At 39.9% G+C, this 21,830-nt stretch overlaps 1 protein-coding gene across 11 annotated transcripts in view; it reads right to left on the minus strand.

The window, feature by feature from the left end:
* Positions 1-21,830, minus strand: part of ubr5 (ubiquitin protein ligase E3 component n-recognin 5) — a 57,203-nt gene that overhangs the window by 19,377 nt on the left and 15,996 nt on the right. For 6 of the 11 annotated variants that reach the window (XM_088410372.1, XM_088410363.1, XM_088410369.1 and 3 more), the window contains 23 exons: positions 18,552-18,745; positions 17,618-17,734; positions 15,244-15,354; positions 14,971-15,125; positions 14,258-14,375; positions 13,650-13,834; positions 13,420-13,529; positions 12,755-12,867; positions 12,052-12,198; positions 11,848-11,959; positions 11,578-11,732; positions 11,289-11,486; positions 10,964-11,174; positions 8,562-8,688; positions 5,812-5,963; positions 4,123-4,218; positions 3,646-3,772; positions 3,429-3,526; positions 1,903-2,060; positions 1,712-1,803; positions 1,441-1,587; positions 1,177-1,295; positions 968-1,094 (listed from right to left, as the gene is read on the minus strand). In XM_088410372.1, coding sequence (XP_088266498.1) covers positions 968-1,094; positions 1,177-1,295; positions 1,441-1,587; positions 1,712-1,803; positions 1,903-2,060; positions 3,429-3,526; positions 3,646-3,772; positions 4,123-4,218; positions 5,812-5,963; positions 8,562-8,688; positions 10,964-11,174; positions 11,289-11,486; positions 11,578-11,732; positions 11,848-11,959; positions 12,052-12,198; positions 12,755-12,867; positions 13,420-13,529; positions 13,650-13,834; positions 14,258-14,375; positions 14,971-15,125; positions 15,244-15,354; positions 17,618-17,734; positions 18,552-18,745 — 3,169 coding nt within the window. The remainder of the gene's footprint in view (positions 1-967; positions 1,095-1,176; positions 1,296-1,440; positions 1,588-1,711; positions 1,804-1,902; positions 2,061-3,428; positions 3,527-3,645; positions 3,773-4,122; positions 4,219-5,811; positions 5,964-8,561; positions 8,689-10,963; positions 11,175-11,288; positions 11,487-11,577; positions 11,733-11,847; positions 11,960-12,051; positions 12,199-12,754; positions 12,868-13,419; positions 13,530-13,649; positions 13,835-14,257; positions 14,376-14,970; positions 15,126-15,243; positions 15,355-17,617; positions 17,735-18,551; positions 18,746-21,830) is intronic. The other 5 variants (XM_088410373.1, XM_088410371.1, XM_088410370.1 and 2 more) reach the window with 1 other exon arrangement.

Raw genomic sequence — 21,830 nt, forward strand, 5'->3', positions numbered from 1 at the left:
TGACGGGTGGTTGTGTTATTACTTTGGCTGCTAAATGCTATCTCAGTTGAGGGTTTTACAGCGGCTCTCTCTCTCTCTCTCTCTCTCTCTCTCTCTCTCTCTCTCTCTCTCTCTCTCTCTCTCGAGAGAGAGAGAGAGAGAGAGAGAGAGAGAGAGAGTGAGTGATATAGATATATATGTAGATATGTGTGTGTGTATATATATATATATATATATATATATATATATATATATATATGCAGCAGACCGGATTTTCGGAACCCGTTGGTGATGGTGATTTTTTTGACGCTGCCCCACGCTGTCAGGATCCACTGGCAGACTTGTGAAAAAGTTGCCTTTCGCATGCGGCCAGTTTTAGTGAAAGATTTCTCGCCGCTAGTCATCCAATTCTCCCATTCAACACGAAGCGCCACTTTAAATGCACGATTCACACTAATGTCAAGCGGCTGCAAATACTTCGTTGTGCCCCCGGGAATCACAGCTGGAATGGAGTTTGTCCTGCGTCATATGCCTTTCTTTTTGCATTTTCCATGATGAGGGTATGTTCACGCTAATTTAATTTATGCACAAGACAGATAGTTGCAGTCTTCCTCGACGCATATATTCCACCGGTCTTAATCTTACCTTTTCTACTCGAGTGCCCCTAGCGGCTGTTAGAAAAATTACATAAATTGCCCGCATCACTGAATAAGCCGCAGGGTTGAAAGTTTGGGAAAAAAGTAGCGGCTTATAGTCCGGAATTTACGGTATATACATATATATATAAAAAAGCAGATGGCATATTTGATAAAGACACACAGAGACAGGCAGATGGACGGACGGGCGGGGAGAGAGAGAGAGAGAGAGAGAGAAAAAGAAAGAAAGAAGAAAGAAAGTGAGAGTGAGAGAGCGAGCTCTACGAGGTCTACATTAAACACATTTTTGTTGATATACTGTATTGTTGGAAGTGACTAGACTTGGTACTTACGGGTCTTTATTTTCTTGAGACCCAAACATGATCATCGACTTGAGGGCATTCCAGTCCTGCAGAACCCTCTCAAGAGCCAACTGAGCAAAGCGGGGAGGCTCCAGGTCATGATCTGGCATATCAGAATCTCAAAAGGGGAAAAGGAGACATTTTCATACTGTGTAAATTTGCAGAGACTCAGGTAAAACAGGAGCTTATAGTAAGCCTACCATCTGCACTGGCTGTCTTGCGATTTCTGTCCTCCCTGATGCGTGGTGGCCTGTATTGACAGTGTTCAACACTCTGCCTGGCAACAGTTTGCACAAGGAACAGTAGTATATGCTCACCCCTAGAGAAAGAAAAAATCAGAATCAGAAACACGTTTCTTTACAATAAAAGCACAACTCTGACTTATTACAGAGCAAAAAAAAAAAAAAAAAAAAAAAAAAGGACACCTATGACAAATTGAAATTATTGGGAGATGTATATATCACCTGCTGTTTGGCGCTGTAACCAAGTTAGTGGTGGTGAGTAACCGGTACAGTAAATCCAAGCGAGCAGCCTTTTGTCCTGCAATCAGTGTTTTGCACTTGCATTTCTCCCAGCAGTCACAGTAGGCTGTGGGAGAGGTCCTCTTGAGCCTGTCATAGCAATACCATTTTATTACCCAACAAATGGAGTGAATTATAACAAGATTAATTTATACAGATTAACAAACAATAAGTGCAAATGCTACAAAAGAAAAAAACACCAGTGGAGACTAACTTGCAATCGTGTCCTTTGTGACACACTCTGGCACATTCAGTGCAGCAGCAAAGAGACTCAAGTAATCCGCATGTCCGACATTCAAAGATGTCCTAAATACAAAGTGTGAGTCAGAGATAGCTTCTCTTCAACATTCAAGTCATTCAATTATTTTCAGAGATCCTGACCATTGGTTCAGTCTGAGGGCTGACCTGATTAATGTGCTCAGCTCCAGTCCAAGTGAAACTGCAAGTGTCATTGCAGCAGAGGACGTAAAGGGGCGAATCATCGGGATTAGTTCCCAGAGGACAAATCATTTCCATGAAAACAGAATCTGAAACCTCCTTCTCTGTAATGCCTGGGTCCCCAACTGTGTGTTTAAGACATCCAACACAAAACAAAGGAAATATGAGAAAATTGTAAAGATTAGAGTTTTAGTAAGCACCAATATATATTGGGACTCTCAATTTACATACAGGCTGACGTTTTTATTTATTTATTTAATAACGTCACACAAAATAAAAGTTAAATAGCTCGGCTAAAAGTATGGGTGCGTCCTATTTTTTTTTTTTTATGTTTTAATTCGACACCGGTCTAGGAAGATTGATCTGTCAGCCACATAAGACAAATTTTGACGGACAGATGTGCATTTTTATATTGGCAGTATTTTTACTTTCAATAATTACTATAATGGTATGAGCTAGAGCAGGGGTGTCAAACTCATTTTTATTATGGGCCACATTGTAGTTCTAGTTTCTGTCAGAGGGCCGGTATGATTGTGAAGTCAAATCTTTTTTAAATGCTTTTGTAAAACATGCACCAAGTTTTTAAATCAGAGGCCGGCAAAAACTGATTGTGAATTAAAAACTGCTTGTATTTTCTCCACAGATTTTTAAAAGTTAAAGACAACTTGCAAATTTTGGCCAGAAACTTGAAGTCAAATCAGCATTTCGCGGGCCACAAAAAATGATGTGGAGGGCCGGATCTGGCCTCGGGCCTTGAGTTTGACACCTGTGAGCTAGAGGATGGACATCAGGTGTCTGTTTGCGGTCAATGCCTGTTGCAGCTAACAGTAGCTTGTGTTAGCTGAGGTTGTTGCGGCGTTATTTTCAATAAAAGAAGCAAGCTGTGTTGAGAGGAAAAGGAAAAACAACTGCTTGGAACACATTCAACGTTATGCTGGTGCTGTGTTCACTGACCGCTAACAATGTGGGAAATCTGAAGCACATTTAACATAACCCGCAACAAGCACATAATTTATGGATATGAACACGAGAAAATATGAATAATTTAGGAAGATGAGGTTTATTAAGTTTTGCTCCATTGTTGCCAAATGGTTGGTGCGTTTTAAAGAGGAGTATGGTGACGGAGTAACATAAAAACAAAATTAAGGGTGCGTTCAACACACAGGTCTGTCCTATATTTGGGGAATTACGGTAAATATCAAACAATATCTCAAGGGAAAGTGAGCCTAAATCTATTCACTCACCCATGTTAAGATCGTTTGTATTTTTTTAAAATGAGTAGAGACACATTTGACTACTGTTCTTAAAATGAGACAACTCCCAAGTTCACCTTTATACATGGCATTTTTGTGACATGGTTAGGAAGTGCCTGTTTTTTTTCAAGACTTGATTCAAATTATACAGGATTGTTTACAATATTTTGCTAAATTTAAAATGTCATGTCAAATTTATAAGACATTTGTATCATCCCTTACGAGGGTCCTTTACCCTACCTTTGGCCATCTTCTGTGCGGCCTCCAAAACTGTAATGGCTGCTGGGTAGGCTCGCCCACTGACTGCCAACATAAAGGGAGTCATTCCACGTGCATCCCTTTAAAAAGAAGGCAAAACCACAACAACAACAAAAATAGGTTCAATTGAGCATTACTTCTCATAATGATGACATTAATCAAGTATATTATGTTCACAGAGGTAAAAAAAAAATCATACTTAGCAGACAGAAGTTCACGCAGATGTGGCCTCAGAACAACACTGTCACACATTAGCTTCAGTATAAGGTGAGCATTGGCCTTCCTGTCTTTAGATTCAACTACAGATGGCTCTGTAGATGGTCCTGCTAATAGTGAGGAGGAATACGCAGTGAGGAGCAGCAACACAGAAGACCTACTCGCCACAATGTAGAATATATTTTTACATTAAATGTTTGACAGTCAGCCTGGCTAACAAATTTAAGTTTATTAGGCTGCTTTGTAGAAAGGTCTCATTAGGACTTCCGAGATTTCATGACACAATCCAATCACAAGTTTCATCTAACTCATCCAAAAACCTGTTGTCTACTTCTCATGAACCACAGTACAAGAGTAGCCGGTCATTACCATTGAGATCAAATGCAAGACTAAGGCAAAAACAGCAACCACAATTTCCAATGTTTTTTTGTTTTTTTAAACCATGAGGCGAATTATTGACCTGGTATGGTAGAGGTGCTCGGGCCTTGGCTTGTCCCAGTGGAGGCTGTTGTTAGCGAACCCATTGGTGGTGCAAGAATGAAGTCAATGTCACCCTCTGTTGAGACGAGATTGATAACATTTACCAAAACAATACAAAATATTTCACTTCATCCAGAATATATTGGGTTAATTCACACAAACACACACATATACACAAAAAAAGCTACAATAAGACTAGGTATTATTGCAAAATAGTGTTGTGATAGAGAAAACACAGATTCAAGTAAGACTATCTCAAGTTAATGAAATTGGTAATTCATTGTTGGTATTAATTGCGAGAGGCAAAAGGGGTCAAATATTTTAGAGCAATGGTCTAAAGCATATTTCAATATTATACACATCCTATCACTAGCCCCTGCAATGATATTAATTAATTTATACTTTCTTTTGGTAGTTGGCATAATCAGAACCAGTAAAAAAAATTGGAAAAAAATACTTTTGGTGCATTACCGCCAATGGAGGTAGTGCACAGAAAGTCAACAGGATTAGGGAATGGCATTTTGGGCACCAGTCTGAGCTCTAATTTTATAGTATCACACCTGAGTACACATTGTAGGACCATCCAAACTATAGAAAAGTGCAATTTACAGTCTGAAATTTACAGTAATGCTGTATGTACTTCCATTTTTAAGCTACCACTGTGTATGACATAATATTTTAAAAGAATTTGTGTATAACTCAATTTCCATTTTAGGAGAAACTACCTAATTACTGGGAAAATAACTCATCCCAAACTAACTCATCCCACATCCCTCACTCATATATACATCCATCATTTCCTTTATCGGCTTATCTTCACTAGGCTTGTTGCCAACCAATTGCAGGAAAAACAGACAAACAAGTATTCATGTTCACAATCATAAGAACAATTTGGAGTGTCCAATTGACTTACCTCCAGGCATGATTTTGGAATGGTGGGAGGAAACCAGAGAGGCCAGAAAACACCCATACATGCAAATTCCACAAAGCAAGGCCGGGGCAAACTGCAATTGAACCTGGGATCTCTTAAGACAGACATGCTAACCAGTCTGCCATCATTTTTGTTTTGATTACGGACACATTTGCTTTTTGTTCTGTGTGAATATGTGTGCCCAGTAAGCGCATTTAATTCATGTGTGAGAAATTGAGGATAGTCGTGGGGTAATCGTTGAGCAATTAAATCGATCAACAAAGACAGCTGCCTCCTTACAAAATAGATTCTATTTTGTCAAAAATATTTATCACAGTTTCAATGTTAGTGGGACCCGGGATAGAGAAAAGGCACTTCTAATGCTTACACAATCACCAGATCCATGATAGATACTAGAGTTTGACTCACAATCACCAGATCCATGATAGATACTAGAGTTTGACTAATTATCTATCCATCCATCCATCCACCCACACACACACAGTATATATGTGTATATATGTATATTTAAAACAACACTAACAATAAACTAAAACGTTAAAAACAAAACAGTATATATGTATATACATGTATATTTAAAAACAACACTAACAATAAACTAAAACAATAAAAACAAATACTAAAAAAAAACTGAAAAAAGCTATTCTTAAAACGAAAACCCACAGTTTGACCGACAGTCAAAACAAAAACTAACTGAACAATGCAAAACTATTATAACTGCTCTTAAGACACACTCACCAGGGTCCATGGGAGGAGGATCAGGGACCCAACTGGGTGGGGCAATTGGTGGTGACACAGGATCCTGGTGGTCACTGGAGGATGGGCCCGACTCATGGCGGCCAAGGCCAGCTGCTCTTAGAGAGCGCCGCATCATTTCTCTCAGCCGAAGCCTGACACAAATATAGGAAAGAATACATTAACATCATTTAAGTTTTAAACATAACCGTGTCATTACAACTAGTGCAGTGAAAAAGACTTTTGAATGGTTAAAATAAATAAATAATTTTTACCTCACCACCACACAAACACACACACAACAAAAAATGGAAGTCCGGACTGGATGGAATTCAATGAACATTATGTGGCACGACCATAAAATGGTCAATCATGATCAAAAACCCACCAGTGTTGCTGAATTAAAGAAAGTTAAGAGTGGGCCATAATATTATCACACGGATATGAAAGCCTCCTTTACAGATATAGATACTACCTAATTTTGGTTTCTGCTACTGTGGGGTGTCCCAACCAGCGATTAGATTTAGAGCAGCGGTCCTCAAGGGGGTGCTGCTGCTGCTGACTGCTCGAAAAACCACATCATCCTTCTCGCTATGTATGTAATATCAAAGATGGCCAGAAGCTGCGCCAGAAAAACAAAGCTCAAGCACAAACGTATGACCTGTTAAACTAAATCATTTCCAAAACATTATTTTGGGTGCAGCCCACGCGGCCCAGTACCAGTTGATCCAGAGGTTGGGGACCACTGATTTAGAGGACAAGTACATTTATACACAGGTGAGGTAGCTTTCAATAGATTTATTTGCCCTATAAAAAAATAAAAAATAAAACACTTTTAATACTGCGGGTTTCTTTTTTTTTTTTTTTTTTTACTTGGGTTATCGTGTCTGATACTTAAATTTGTCTTAAAGAGTAAAATGTGTAAAGTTAAAAAAAAAAAAGAGTTGTGGCGGGCATTAGGACCTGGCCGCACACCCAGTAGGCAAGTTGAAAGAGATTGTGAATCTTTGAACTTTGTGTTTTATGTCTTTGATGATGTGTACCATGTTTGTTCAGTTTTGTGTTGACAAGTGAAGAGTAAAGACGTATACTAAAACAGCATCGTGCGTTTCTTCATCTTGCCACATTGGTGACCCCGAAGTTGCAATGTTCCAGCAAGAGGTTGAAGAGGTGTCTTCCTCGGCCACATCGCCCCAAAACTCGCAAGCGTCAGCCTCCGAAACGTCGGTAAAGTTGCCTGAGTTCTGGTCAAGCGATCCGGCCGCGTGGTTTCAGCATGCTGAGGCGCTGTTCCACCTGCGAGGAATCACCGCGGATGTCTCGAGGTACTACATGGTTGTGGCGTCCCTCGACCAGATGACTACACGTCGCATAATGCAACTGTTACGCGACCCTCCACAAGATGGAAAGTACGTCGCGCTTAAGCAGTTTCTGCTTCAGCGGTTCAGTTTGTCGGTGTCAGAGAGGGCAGACAGGCTCCTTTCTCTGCCGGGATTAGGTGATGGCACAGCAGTGGACCTCATGGACAAGATGTTATCACTGCTGGGCTCGGATGAGGGCGGATTCCTTTTCCCACACATTTTCCTCCGGCAACTACCACCTCCTGTGCGAGCCATGTTGGCTAACTCTGTTTGTCTGGCTACCGGGGATTACCGAACTTTAGCTGAGGAAGCAGATCGGATCCTCCTGGCCACAAAATGCTCCACGGTGCAGAGTTTGGCGATGAATCTTTCCCTGGAAGCGACGGGAGATATGGAACCGGCAGTTGTGGCTGAAGCGGCAGTATCAAAGCGGCGCAAGAAGGCTCCATGTCAGTTTCATCAGCGTTTTGGTGCCAAGGCTCGGCGATGTGTTCCCCCTTGCACCTATGACGGGCCGGCGGGAAACTCCGTCGCCGTCGTTCGGTTCCAAAAGAGGATCTTGACGCTGCACCTGCAGAACTGGTGTTTGGGCAGCCTGTTAGGGTTCCGGGCGAGTTTCTCCCTGAAGGTCCCGACGTGCGTCCCTTTCCCCCTTCGTTGAGAGGGCCCAGGACTTCTTTGCCAGTTCACCATTGTTTTCCAAAAGTGTTCGTACCCTCGGCGCTCAGGTCTGCTCGTTTTGTTTTTGTACGACACGATGGCCACCGCTCACCGCTATAGCCACCTTATGATGGCCCGTTTAGAGTACTAGAACATGGTGCTAAAAATTTTGTGCTGGATTTCGGTGGCCGTAGGGAGCGTGTAGCTTTGGATAGACTCAAACCGGCTCATGTCTTGGCAGGAGAGGAGGTCCTGCCAGCCAAGGTCCCTCGCCGTGGTCGTCCTCCAAAGCCCTCAGCCGCGCCTTTCGACGTTAGCCCAGCGTGTCGTGCTCCTAAGCCTGGCCCCCAGGTTTCAACCGCTCCGCACAGGAAGGTACTGCGTACTCGGGGCGGCAGGCTGGTGAAACCCCCAGTGAAGTTTTCGTTCTAAGTGCCTAATTGGGTGTTCGGGGGGGGGGGGGGCTGTGAGGCGGGCATTAGGACCTGGCCGCACACCCAGTAGGCAAGTTGAAAGAGATTGTGAATCTTTGAACTTTGTGTTTTGTCTTTGATGATGTGTACCATGTTTGTTCAGTTTTGTGTTGAGTGAAGAGTAAAGACGTATACTAAAACAGCATCGTGCGTTTCTTCATCTTGCCACAGAGTAAAACAAATACTTTTTCGAAGTGCTGTATAACAAATGAAAAATAAAGAGACTTCCTTTGTCTCCTTCGCAAAAATTAGCACTTACCCTCTGCTACTGGAGGAGCCAGTCCGATTTCCAGAGCTGTTGCTCGAGACCACAGAAATGGCATTTGCTATAGCTTCTACAGCAGATAAGCGCTCAGCAAATGTGTTGCGCTCTGACCTTTCAGCCTCTGAAAAATATTAATGAAAATCTTGCATAAATATATGACATAAAATATTTCAAATAGTGGTACGTGAATGGTTGGTTGTCTCTGTGTGCCCTACGGTTGGCTAGCAACCAGTTAAGGTGTCCCCTGCCTACTGCCTGAATACAGTTGGGATAGGCTCCAGCAAGCCCACTACCCTTGTGAGGCCAAGCAGTTAAGAAAATGAATGGATGCAATGCTGAATCGAAGGAAAAATGTGTAAACATGAATGCTTCCAAGTAATATTTTTTCAAAAAATACTATAAGATGGGTGACTTCCAACCACCATGTCTTGCATAGTGAGACCAGATAAAGTGACCAGTTAAGCACGTTAAATAAATAAGATTAGTCTCGGACTGGTCTAATTTTGGCAAAATATTCTGTTTGTTTCTACGTCAGCGACATAAAGTAAGTGTCTCTCTCAATGCTGGGGTGTGTTGTAGCAATGATGAATAAGGTTCTTGTAATTATACAGTTATTGTCTGTTCAATACCAGTTGGTACGAAGATGGAGTTTACTTTGCACTGCTAGCATTATTCCTAGCTGCCAGTCCCACGTTACCACTGGTATACATATTTTAAAGGGGAACTAAATGCAAAAACTTAATTGAGAGTGTATTGCACTGTTTGTGTATGTTACCACTCAAAATGCAGCTCCTCAATGAATACCACACTCATGACTAAGAAGTATACAGCCTAATCAATTGAATGCAATTCAAGATGGAGTTTCAGTTTGCTCTGCCAGTATTATTCGTTTGCTCTGCTAGCATTATTCCTTGCTGCCAGACCCAGGTCACCACTGGTATGCCTCTTTTAAAGGGGAACTAAATGCATAAACTAAATTGAGAGCGCATTGTACAGTTTGTGTATGTTACCACTCACAATACAGCTCCTCAATGAATACTACAGTCATGACTAAGAAGTATACAGCCTAATAGATTTACATGAGCGGGGCAGACTATGTTAGGAAATTCATTTTCCGTGATGTGATATGCCAAAAAACTGCCATTTGAGCAGGCATGTCCAAACTCAGTCCTTGAGGGCCACCGATCCTACATGTTTTGGAGGTTACTGTCCTCTGACGCACCTGATTCAAATGATCAGCTCATCAGCAAGCTCAGCGGAAGCCTGACAACAAACCTGATCATTTAAATCAGCTGCAATGGATGACTAAAACATCAGAAACATGCAGGATAGGTGGCCCGTGAGGACCAGGTTTGGACATGCCTGCATTAGAGGGTTACCTACTATCGCGGTGCTGCAATACAGCAAGAGATGGATTTTGCTAACGCAATGTTATTATTCTGTTCTCGTTAAGGCTGTTGTTTAGAAGACTGAAACAGGCTTGAGTAATTCTAGTGCCTCGGTTCAGAAAAATATCAGAATATTTTTTTTCTTTCCCCCGCATACACTTTATTTATAGGGGAATTAAGTCAAGCCAATCGCGACAACAATTACTGATGCTCTGCATGACAGAAAAAGGCCAACTCCAAAATTATTCCAAACAATAGACATGAGTGCCTTGCAATGCATTTATTTTTGAGTTGTTCCCGCAGTGTGTCATGGCCTAATGGCTTACCTCGCTCGTCTTTCTAATACAATCACAAACTGTTGCTCTGAAATCACATATCACCCAACGAGCGCAAACAAAATAAAAAATGTGATCACATTGAAATCGTAATGTACAGCAGCTTTAGCAGTGGCTTTACCGTTATAGCTGCATGCAGCATAAATGACTTGGCAGTTTAATAGATGTAAATGACTGTCCACTTTGATGCCGATAGCCATACAAATTTGCTTTTCCTACTGATCACCTTTTAACAAACCAGGCTGACAAGTGCTGTTTCAGCGGGAACTATTGCTCCTGTGATTTGGACATCACTTTGCCGCATAGACTGAAATTAAAGAAGAGGTATTTTTCAAAAATCTCACAGATGTTTCTTCGAAAGATTATGTATACATTTTAGACAAGGGACGTTTGGGACAGCTGGAGCTCGCAATAGTGAGCTCTATTCTCATTCACCAAATACTATTGTTTATACTCACGGTCCTGCACTAATGTATAAAGCTTGTTGTAATGTTGGTCAAATATTTTGCTGCTCCACAGAGTTTTAGTCTGATAAGAACAGTTGATGTGTGGGTCAAAAGTCATCTGTAAATTGGTGGATTGGAAGATACATACGTAATAGTGACTAGTCGAATTCAAGTGTTAAACATTTGTGTAGGGTATTAAATTCAACTTGTTGACACACCAGGCTTACCCTCTTCCTCTTTGGTTTCTTTATTACTAACAGGGAAGCATACAGACACAGCAGCATGCAGAATGTTGCGGTTTCCATCACAACGGTGGCCAAGAAGTGCATTGAGGGCATGGCTTCCCTGATCCAATAGAAAGGCTTGTTCAAGGTTCACCAGATACTGCCGACATGCTTCATAGTCACACCGCAAGACATGTTGCATCAGCGTCTGTTTCTAAGTAGGACAAGGAGAAGTTAGTTATATACAGATGGCAAAGTTTTTAAGTAAGGTAAAATGTATAGTTAGCTTCTAAGAATAATAAATGCAGCAAAATGGGAAATAATTTACCTCAACAGCCATAATGATAATAGCAGCTTTCTTTTTAATGGTGGAGTTAGAGGGGAGATTGGCAAGAGAATGAACCCCCATTCCCAGGCTATTTATCGGTGGCAGATCTAGCCAATCAGGATCTCGAATTCCACCCATGCAGTCTTTGGCCATTGGGTAAATTGTGCCATTTCCATCTCGAAGAATGATAGGGGATTCCTGTAGGAAAAAATGTTTCACATTATCAATATTAATTTCAGTGTTCTCTCTCTTAAAAAGACATGTCACCCATTTCAGTACATCATCTCACCTGTCCTGCAGTAAAGATGGCCACATTACGCTCATTCTGTCCAAGGAAAGCCATGTTGCTGGTTGGGAAGTTATTCTCCTGCTCAGCTTTGCCAGTGGCCAAGTCAAAAATACAGTACCTAACCCAGTTACCAGTTTTCAGAACAGCATGGACTCCTAAAAGAGGGCAATATGTATTACACTGCAAGACATCATATACATTTCAATAAATAGACATATTGCACAAATAAGTTCAATTAAAAGGATACAAGTACACATTCAAATGTCAAACCTTTAGAATCAACATTAACGGCCAGGATCTCTGCCTTTTCTGGGATACAGAGCTTTTTGGGTGTGCGTTGAAAACAGTCAGGAACCTTTGGCGTTCCGCCAGTTTTGACCACCTGTCAAAGTGAACGCAATGAGAAGGTACTACAGTTGAGTTTGAATAAGATATATGTGTGAAAATCAGAAAAATAATTTTTTTAGTTATTACCTGCAGCTCATCTATTCTAAGAAGTCTACAGTCCTGAAGCAGTGAAGAGGGGTCAGAGTCTGGTGGTGCATTGGTGCTCTGGTTGCTCACACTGCTTGCTGTACCTGGAAACTTCACTGCAACATATGCACCATCCACTTTCAGCACCTAGGCATCAGGTGAGAATGGGAGATATGGTAAAATGAGCTTTTAATTAATAGAACCATGGATAACCCAAAGATAAGTGTTTAGGTGCTTGACATAAGTTGTTGGCACTGAGCAGTAACTGCCAAAATAATCACTAAGAAGCAGAAACAGCAAGATTGTTCAAATGATGTTGCCTCATCAGAGAGCGCAAGTCATTTTCATTTCTTTAAATTAGTCAATTGGGCAAAATAACACCCAAACTGGACTGACAACTTGATACCATACTGTACAAGGCGAAAAACATAAAAACTTTCAAGTTGGGACCAAGAAGGTTTCGGCTTGATGGTCACTTGCTGCTTACCTACTGCAACCCTATTCCAAACCGGAATAAATTATCCATCCCCTATTCAAAAAATGTATACACAACACTCTTTTATGACAGGGAAAATACATTTACTGTACATACTTTAACAATTTATATGAAGAAAATGCTTTAACATAAAATGTGATATGCTGAAGTGAATGACTTTCAGATGTGCACTGTATGTGCAAACGTAAACATGGATGAAGTACTGACCTTTCCCACAGGGACATTCTTAACATCCTCCACAAACACCACCTCTCGAAGAGGCCATTGCTCCTCATTTACTTTTTCCTCCTCCTTGGGGGCCGGCGTGGAGCGCCTTCGCTCTGCAAGTTTTGTTTACATCATATTAAATGTTAGTACATGCAGTAAATTCTAACAAGGCCTACGACTTACTGATTTTGTCTTCCAATACTAAGTGTAAGTCGGTACTGGCTGACTGGAAATGTTAATAGATACAGTTCAATGATACAGTTCAATGTGTATGTGTAGTCTGAAAAAAGGTCTTGTTTGTTTGCCATGAAGAAAATTATTTCACGGTAAACGCTATCGTGAAGCTTCTTCTGTGTAGTTACCATACTGTATTTTTCAAAGAGCAGTGATTGTATATTTTGGTAAGTTGTTTTTTTTTGAGGTCATCATTTCTTGCATTTTTACGGTTTAACTCCCGATACAGGTAATTATAATCACTTTTAGGAATACCAAGGTGAATAAAAACTTCACATTTTAACTCCAGCTAACTATTTGAGGCAACTGCCCTCTCAATGTTCAACGAAACAACGGAACTGGTCCCCCCGAGACATACAAAAAGTAGCACTGCCCCAGCCTGGAACAAAAGACAAAATATAAAAGCTCAAGAAATTTAAGCAAAGACATACTGTATGGCAGTGAAGCACTGCTCGCAATGGACGAGGTATCACTGCATGTAGAAGCTGGAGAAGGAGGTGGGCCCATTTCAGTTTTCACCAACTCCGGCTTGTTTTCCGTCCTAAAAGGTAAAGTAAGAGTTGGATTCATTCAGTCTAGTTGTTGAATTCATATCATTTACACAGATCAATATAAATTAACAATGTATTAGATGAAAAAAGGGGGGTGAAATGAAACTGACTTGGTTTCTTGTGTTTTTGTAGTCTTCTCCATGTTCTTGAGGCTCTCTGGCGAGCGCAGCTGAAACCTGCAGCTGTCATTCATGTTCCACACAGACTCCAATAAGAACCCAACTTTAGGAATCCCCGCATTAACCGAAAAGGCAACGGCCCCAGCATGGTAAAGGGGGTTATTCCTCAGGCATACCTATTGAAAATTAAAATAAAAAATGTCTCAGGTCCAACAATCAGTATACGAAAAGAAGCGCATTAGTTTCAGTTGAGTGATTTGCGCAACACTCTGCACTCCATAAACTGCATCTGCAAATCCATAAACTGTACTAATTTTTAGAATGCTTATTATGGGCTTATAATCAGAGGAATAGTATCCAATGTGTGGAGGGCTTAATCGTGTCAGAATGTAATGATACTGATGGGCGAAGAGAACACAAATCATGCATTTTCAAAATCAATGCTCTTTGCCTTTTTAGTTGACTGAACCAAACTGAACAACAAATCAAGACAGGGATAGTTTTTTGTTTGTTGTTTTTAGCATAAGGAACAAGCATGGATCAAAATGCAATGTCAAAGGCAGCTGATTCATAAAAATATATACATATATATGTCTTACTTGGGTTCCCACTGTAATGTTAGGTATTGAGGAAATGCCAGCACTAGACTTTGGCTTTTTATTCTTGGCTCTTGCCTTTTCAAGCATTTTCTTCCGTTGACTAAAAGGCACCACACCCCTGCAAACAGATGACAAATCGTATTTACAACCTCCTCGATTCCATTATAATTAAGAAAAAAAATAAAAATCACAAGGACATTTTGAAATGTCAGAAATGTTTCAAATTAGAAAAAATTGTAAAAATAATTATGACTATAATTACTGATTATCCATAAATCCTCGACTGATTAGGTCTAAAACTGCACTAGTATATGTTACATTACATGCATTTTCTGATATGGCTGTCTCCATCTAATGTCTTTAGAAAGGATTCTATCGACTATTCCATCGATTAGTCCATTAAATAATAACTGTAAGGGTTTACTCCTGATCAGGTTGAACAATGTTATCCGCAAAGTCTGTTTGTGCAGCGAGACATGTTTGCAAATAAAACTTACAATTGCTAAAGTTGTTGTAAAGTAGCAGTCTCGTCATGAATTCTTCATATCTTCAAAAATTTAAAAACATTTTTATTCCACATGCCTGATTTTAGCTTGAATAAAATGTTTAAATGAGTGAGAACACATAGAATATATTCTTAAAAAAACATCTTTTGACTTGACCGACTTCTGCTTTAGATGACTGGATATTGAAGTGCAAGCTAGTCTTCTTACCACCAGAAGAGGCAATTCTCTAACTGTGCACAAGTATAGAGGGCACAGCAGTAGAGGGACACCATTCGTTCACCCTGAAGTTCAGGGAACGCTTGGGCTGTATGCTCCAGCTTTGCAGCTACTGTGCTTAGTGTGTCGTCAACCCAAGTTGCCACCTTTACAACACACAAAAATGATTAAGATTAATGAAATGTATATGTTCAATTGTGATAAGTGAGTGGGTGAAAACCCTAAACCACATATGTCCATACAGTTAAAAGATTATACATATACCTTGTTGGTCTCAGTTGCTACAGTGGCTCTAATGCTATTGGCTGACAATAAGGTGATCCTCTCGTTGGCCAACCCAAGGAAAGATACACGAGGGTGATGAATGGAAGGATTCTGATGAGACAAATGACCAAAGTGATAAAGTAGCTCACAATGATGCTTAAACAGACGCACTACTCTAACACAGCCAATTCAAAAAACAGGCTAGGCTAAAAACAGGTTGCTATCAGGATGACAACAATTTAGCGCGGAGGCACCATCTCGTCTATGCAAATTTCATCACCATTAGCATCAAAAATAGACAATTGTATACAGCTGTATTTATTATAATTCAGGTAGGTTTTTTTTTAACTACATGTCTATTTAAAATAAGCATTGTTTTAGCATTGCAGCGTTTCAAGCCCAAATAAATATATTCTGATGTCAAAACGTTATATTATACTGTAAATTATGTAACAGCCATGTGAATGACTCATGCTGTTTAATTGAATAAAGATTCATTATAACAATATATCTATGCTGTCAGCCCTGGATGGCATTTTACATTTAACAATTGAACTTTGACTCAATATTGAATTAGTTTTGCGACTAAGTTCCTACCTCAATATACTAACATAACTTGGGAGTCTCCTTTGAAATAAATAGAAATTACATTAATTTATTCAAGCTCCCCAAATTTGTTACGTGTTTGTGTGTGTGTGTGTGTGTGTGTATATAGATAGATAGATAGATAGATAGATAGATAGATAGATAGATAGATAGATAGATAGATAGATAGATAGACAGATAGATAGACAGATAGATAGATAGATAGATAGATAGATAGATAGATAGATAGATAGATAGATAGATAGATAGATAGATATAGATAGATAGATAGATAGAAAACTATTTTTAACAATTATTAGAAGATAACGAAATATGTTTCATAAAGAGTAATTACTGTACAGTATATCAGGAAAAGCTAAGTCTTCTGTGTGCCTGAGTTGGGCGCCCTCATAATTTAAGCCTTTATCCCACTGAGAGGTGAACGCTGGTGAGTGTCTGGGAAGGTAATTTCTCTTGTAATCTCCTAAGGGTTCTTTCAAGGTCACCAGGCGTTGCCAAAACGTAGCCAGAAGTTGCTCTTGTTGAAAGGAAATTTTACTATGTTCAAAATTACTTTGTGACAATAGCAGTACAGGCGAACATCTGACAACCTCTGGTGACCTTGAAGGTACCTGAAGAAATCAAAAGAGCTGTTATCTTCTCAGACACTCTTCAGCGTTTGCCCCTCAGTGGGATAGGGGCTTTATGTCAAGAATACTGCCAGGGAGTCTCAATGACCTCTGAATCTGACCTTCAGCCTACTTTAGGTGCTTGCAAATGTTGAAGTGGGACAGCCCAGTCGTGGTAGGTTAGCAGTGGGCTGATATGCACTCAGTTTCAATGCTATATGTATGATTCATCAAAATGTTAAGCAATAAGTTTAAATTTTTTTTTAAATGTTTATATCTTAATCATGCTCTAAAACTCTCCACCACTTAAACCTGGATCAGACTGATGTGTAACCACGCTCCCCAATACTATATTAACAGACCTCTGAGACTATCACAGAGCAGGTGCATTATTACGAAAACTAGATTACACACAGATATTCTATTAATCATGATTAGACGTTTAGGTTAACATTGGATCATTCATAAATTATCAGGGAACTTCTGAAGTCAGGCAGCTGCAGAAAGAAACAGGGATGAAGCTTTTCAACTGTTTAATTACAGTGGTCGCTTCATTTATGGTGGGGGATACATTCTAAAAATAACCTGTGATAGGCTAAATCCGCAAAGTAGCCATCTTTATTTTTTTACAATAATTATACATGTTTTGAGGCTGTAAAATCCCTCATAATACACTTCTCAAATAAAAATGAACATTTTCTTATATTTGTCTCTCATTTAAACACCCAAAGTTTTTAACACAGAACACAAAGTACACCCAAAGTTCAAGCCTTCGTAGATAGGCCACATAAGAAATTAATTGTAATAGTTGATAATAGTAAGTAAATGTATTACACAGATCTTCAACCTTAACCAAATATCATCCATTTTGAGCATAGTTTAAAATTGAATTAAGATATTTTGCTATATAGGAATACACATATGCTGCTTAAAAAAAAAAAAAGAGCAAAATAGCAGCTAAAAAAAAATCTGTGAAACAGCGAGTCAGCAAAAACTGAACAGCTATTTTTAAATTTTGTTCCACTTGATGATTGTGTCTCTGTTGATTCTTCACAAAAATTAAAATCTTGATATCTTTATCTTTGAAGCACAAGTGGCAAAAGATCAAGAGGTTGAAGGGATGCGAATACTTTCACAAGGCATTATGTTCAATTGCTGACCTGGGCATTTCTGTAGGGTTCCGGTTCATTCCATTTCCACTGATAAAGTTCTCCTTTAGAACTGACAGCAACCAACTCAGAGAACATGGCTCCGATGCTGACAAACTTCACACCATCCTGAAAGGAAATCAGACACCCCAATGTGTGCAAAGGCCACTAATAAAGTTAGTACAAGCATGGACACATTTGGGCCCATCCACATGAAGAATAATTTTTTAGGTTCTGCAGTAATAAATACATAAACTACTTGATTATACTAACTATTGGTTATTGCAGAATTCAAGTCTGTAGTAATTGGGACTATAATTTTGTCAAAGGAATTCAGCAAAATCTATCAAATGTTTTTACACTTAATTTCATATCTAAGCAACATCACACTTATTATCAAGTCACAACAAATGTGCTGCAAGCGGGGACTGTGGGGCTGGAATGATGTGGTGATGGGGAAGCCCAGTCACATCTGGAGTTGTGATGAGTGACAGCGTTGTTCCGTTTCATTTTAATTTAATCTCACATCACAAAACACGCAGCAGACATGCATTTTAAGTAATAATTCAGACATGGATATGGTAGGCTTTTCCAACAGTTTCCAGGCGTTACTTCTTTAAATATCAATTAGCCAACATCAGTTCTAAAAGCTCTTGTCCCTTTTAGCTTCTCTGTTGTTCCACTCCTAAGCTTGTTCTAAGGTGGGTGGGGTTAACAGAGGAGCAAGCACAAAAAAGGAATAAAAAAAATAAAAGATTAATTTCATAAAACACAACTTTAGATCTGTAACAAACCTCCATGGAGTTTTTTGCGTGAACGTAAATGTTTCCGAAATGACTCAAATTTATCATATGAAAATGAGTTTGTTTTTAGATAGAGCCATGTACTTTTTATACTTATTGCATGTTCTAGGCATAGTACAAATAGATGCGTGTGATCCTCCTACTTTGTCAGGCCACCACTGAAGCTCCTCTCCAAGGGACACAGGGCTTTGAACTGGGATGTTCTTCTTGTCCAAGCAGGGTTCTCCATCACGGCTAGTGGATCCTCTCTCTGTATCGAACGAGGCCCCGTCCAGCCACCGACGTTCACGTAATCTCAACACAGACTCGCGCTCACGCAACAGCTCAGAGTCGCGCTCTAAGGGAAGAAGGAGAACTGGTATGCAATAAGGTCACACCAGTGGGACAGAAGTAAGCCACTCTCTGGGAAAGACCCGTCAACATAATTTTAAGTATAGAGAAAAGTGTAAGATTTTTTAGAATCACGATTGCAAATCAAAATGGCAGTGCTGAGGTTTGGGTGAAAGGCTTGATAATAGATATGAGTCATTTAACACGCTCTTATGTTATGATGTCAGTACATAAGGGAATGAATCGCCAGAGAAACCATGCAATAGGGTGACACTTGACTTGCCAGTTTTTTTTCTTTCTTTTTTAAGGATAAAATTGATAGCCTTAAATATTTCTTAAGACAAGTGGGCATAGCGGGACTTTCTCAGAGAGCTCATTTTGTACTGTAGCCATGCACCATAAAACACCAACCACCTATAGCTATTAACACCAGACATTCATATTACAGACCCAGATGAATAGGCAGGAGGGAAAAGATTAAGGTCAGGCCACTTAAGTAATTCAGCTCAAGCCATTTTATTAGTTTTCTATGAGGTGATGGGCAATATAGACTCAATATCACAATATTTTTCAAATATATTAATTACGACTACATTTGGAAACACTGCTGTGATTTCAGCTGGCAGGCAGCAGAATTCATTATTTGCTCCATAAAAATATGTAAGATCAGACATGAAAATGTAAGTTGGCTGTGTGCCACAATTGTGGATGTGGAAAGAAAAAAAAGAAAGAGCACAACGAAGTCAGTCAGTCCTATAGCTAATTTTGAAATACTATCAACCCCCAACCAATTGCTAAAGTCAAGGCCAAAAGTTTTGAGAATTGACACAAACACCGGCTTTCACATAGTTTGCTACTTCTGTGTTTTTCTATCTTTTGTTCGATGTTACTATAATAAACTATATAAGTATAATTAGAAGAATTTCAAAATTATCAAAGACTTATTGAAAAATATATGAAATTAATTCAAAGAGTCAATATTTGCAGTGTTGTCCCTTCTTTTTTAAGACCTCTACAATACGCCCTAGCATTCTGTCAATTTCTGGGTCACATCTTGACTAGCGGCAGCCCATTATTCCATAATTAATGCTTGAAGTTTGTCAGACTGTATCTGTTTTTGTTTCTCCACCCCACGTTTGAGGACTGACCATCAATGGGATTGAGGTCTGATGAGTTTACTGAACATGGACCCATAATGTCAATAATTTTCTCCCTGAGCCACGTTGTTATCACTTTTTCCTTATGGCAAGGTGCTCCATCATGCTGGCATAGGCATTTTTCCATCACCAAACTGTTTGTCTTTGGTTGAGAGAAGTTGCTCTCTAAGGATGTTTTGGTATCATTCTTTATTCATTGTTGTTATTGAGCAAAAATGTGAGAAATCCATTCCCTTCGATGAGAAGCAACCTCACAAATGACTGGTCTTAGGATCCTTTACTGTTGCTATGATACAGGACGGATGGTAGTGCTCACCCTTTCTTCTACGGACAAGTTTTTTTTCAGATGCTCCAAACAATCAGAAAGGGGATTCATCAGAGAAAATGACTTTACCCCAGTCCTCAGCAGTCCCATCCTTGTACTTTTGCCAAATATCAGTCTGGCCCTGATGTTTTTCTTGGAGAAAAGTAGCTTCTTTGCTGCCAATCTTCACACCAAGCCATTCTCCAAAAGCCTTTGCCTCACTGTGCATACAGATGCACCTGCTTGCTGCCATCACTGAGCAAGATTGCACAGGTGGCGACCTGATCTTCCAAATGAATGAACATTAGAAAAAGGTCCTGGTGTTTGTAATTGTTCTTGGTGAACACAAGTGTTTTTCAAGGCAACTGATCATTGAAGTTCTTGATGAGCCGATATGGGTTTATTTCTGCAATCTTACCTAACCTTCTGGAGTACATTCAAATTGCCATCATAAAAAAGGCAGTAGATTGTGAAAATTAATACAGTGGGCACCCGGGTTACGAACTTAATCCGTTCAGCAGCTACGCTCGTAACTCGAACTGCTCGTATGGCGGGCAATCCAAACCTATGTTAATTCGTGAATGCGTGCAACGCGTGCAGAAACCTTAGGTAAAAACATCACGACTTTATACACATATTAAAAGTGAGTAACATAACCTACTGTACAGTTAAATTGAACAACATATACAATGGATAGATGACATTTACCTTTGGAGCGACGTAACTTGTGCTGGGTGGAGGCGGAGGGGAGCAGAGACCAACCCGTAAAGTAAACACAGTTACGGTGATATGCTATTGCTCTTAAAATGTCACAGTCACTCTTTCAGTCACGGTGTCAGTTTTTTTTTTTTATTATCTCCTGCTTCGTTTCTATTGTCATCATCCTCTTACTTCTTCCTTTACCGCTACTAGCAATTTTAGAAGCTATGTCTAACAGATAAAGTTTGCAAAGTCTTCACAACATTCCTTCCTTCCGTTTCACTCATTTTCTCTCCTTCCTTCCATCCCGACCAGCTGTGCCATCAAGCTAGATAAAGGCGTTCGGCCAATAGCATATCAGCATTTGTGTGATTGACGTGACGCCGGCCAATAGCATCTCCGTGAGTGAGACCGGGTGACCTTAATCGACCAATAGCATATTGGCATCCATCCAATATGGGGTTAGTCACTGTCTCAGTCACGTGACTGACACCGTGACTGAGACAGTGATTGTGACGTTGTAAGAGCAATAGCGTTCACGTTACTGTCACAAGCGTCAACTGCTGACTTTGATGACGCAGCCAAGCGAAAATATATTTGCTTACACAATGGCAGGCATGTTGGATTGTTCGTAAGATGAACGGTTTGTTCGCAAGCGGGGGACAAAAATCTCCGTGGTCCACGCTCGTAAGCCGAAGTGTTCGTAATACAGGGTGTTCGTAAACCAGGGGCCGACTGTATTTGTGCCACTCAAAGCATTTGGCCATGACTGTACAGCAGAAACGGCGAAAGAAAATGCAAGTACTGTAACAGGACACAGGCCCAAGAAAATGATAATGCCTATAAAATAGTAAAAATTAAATATATCAAACTACTACTATCTTGTTGCATACAACGATACAGAAAGAGCACAAAACAGTTACTAAATTGTC

Source organism: Hippichthys cyanospilos, chromosome 3, assembly GCF_059441005.1.
Source record: "Hippichthys cyanospilos isolate Australia breed blue-spotted pipefish chromosome 3, RoL_Hcya_1.0, whole genome shotgun sequence".
Taxonomy (NCBI): domain Eukaryota; kingdom Metazoa; phylum Chordata; class Actinopteri; order Syngnathiformes; family Syngnathidae; genus Hippichthys; species Hippichthys cyanospilos.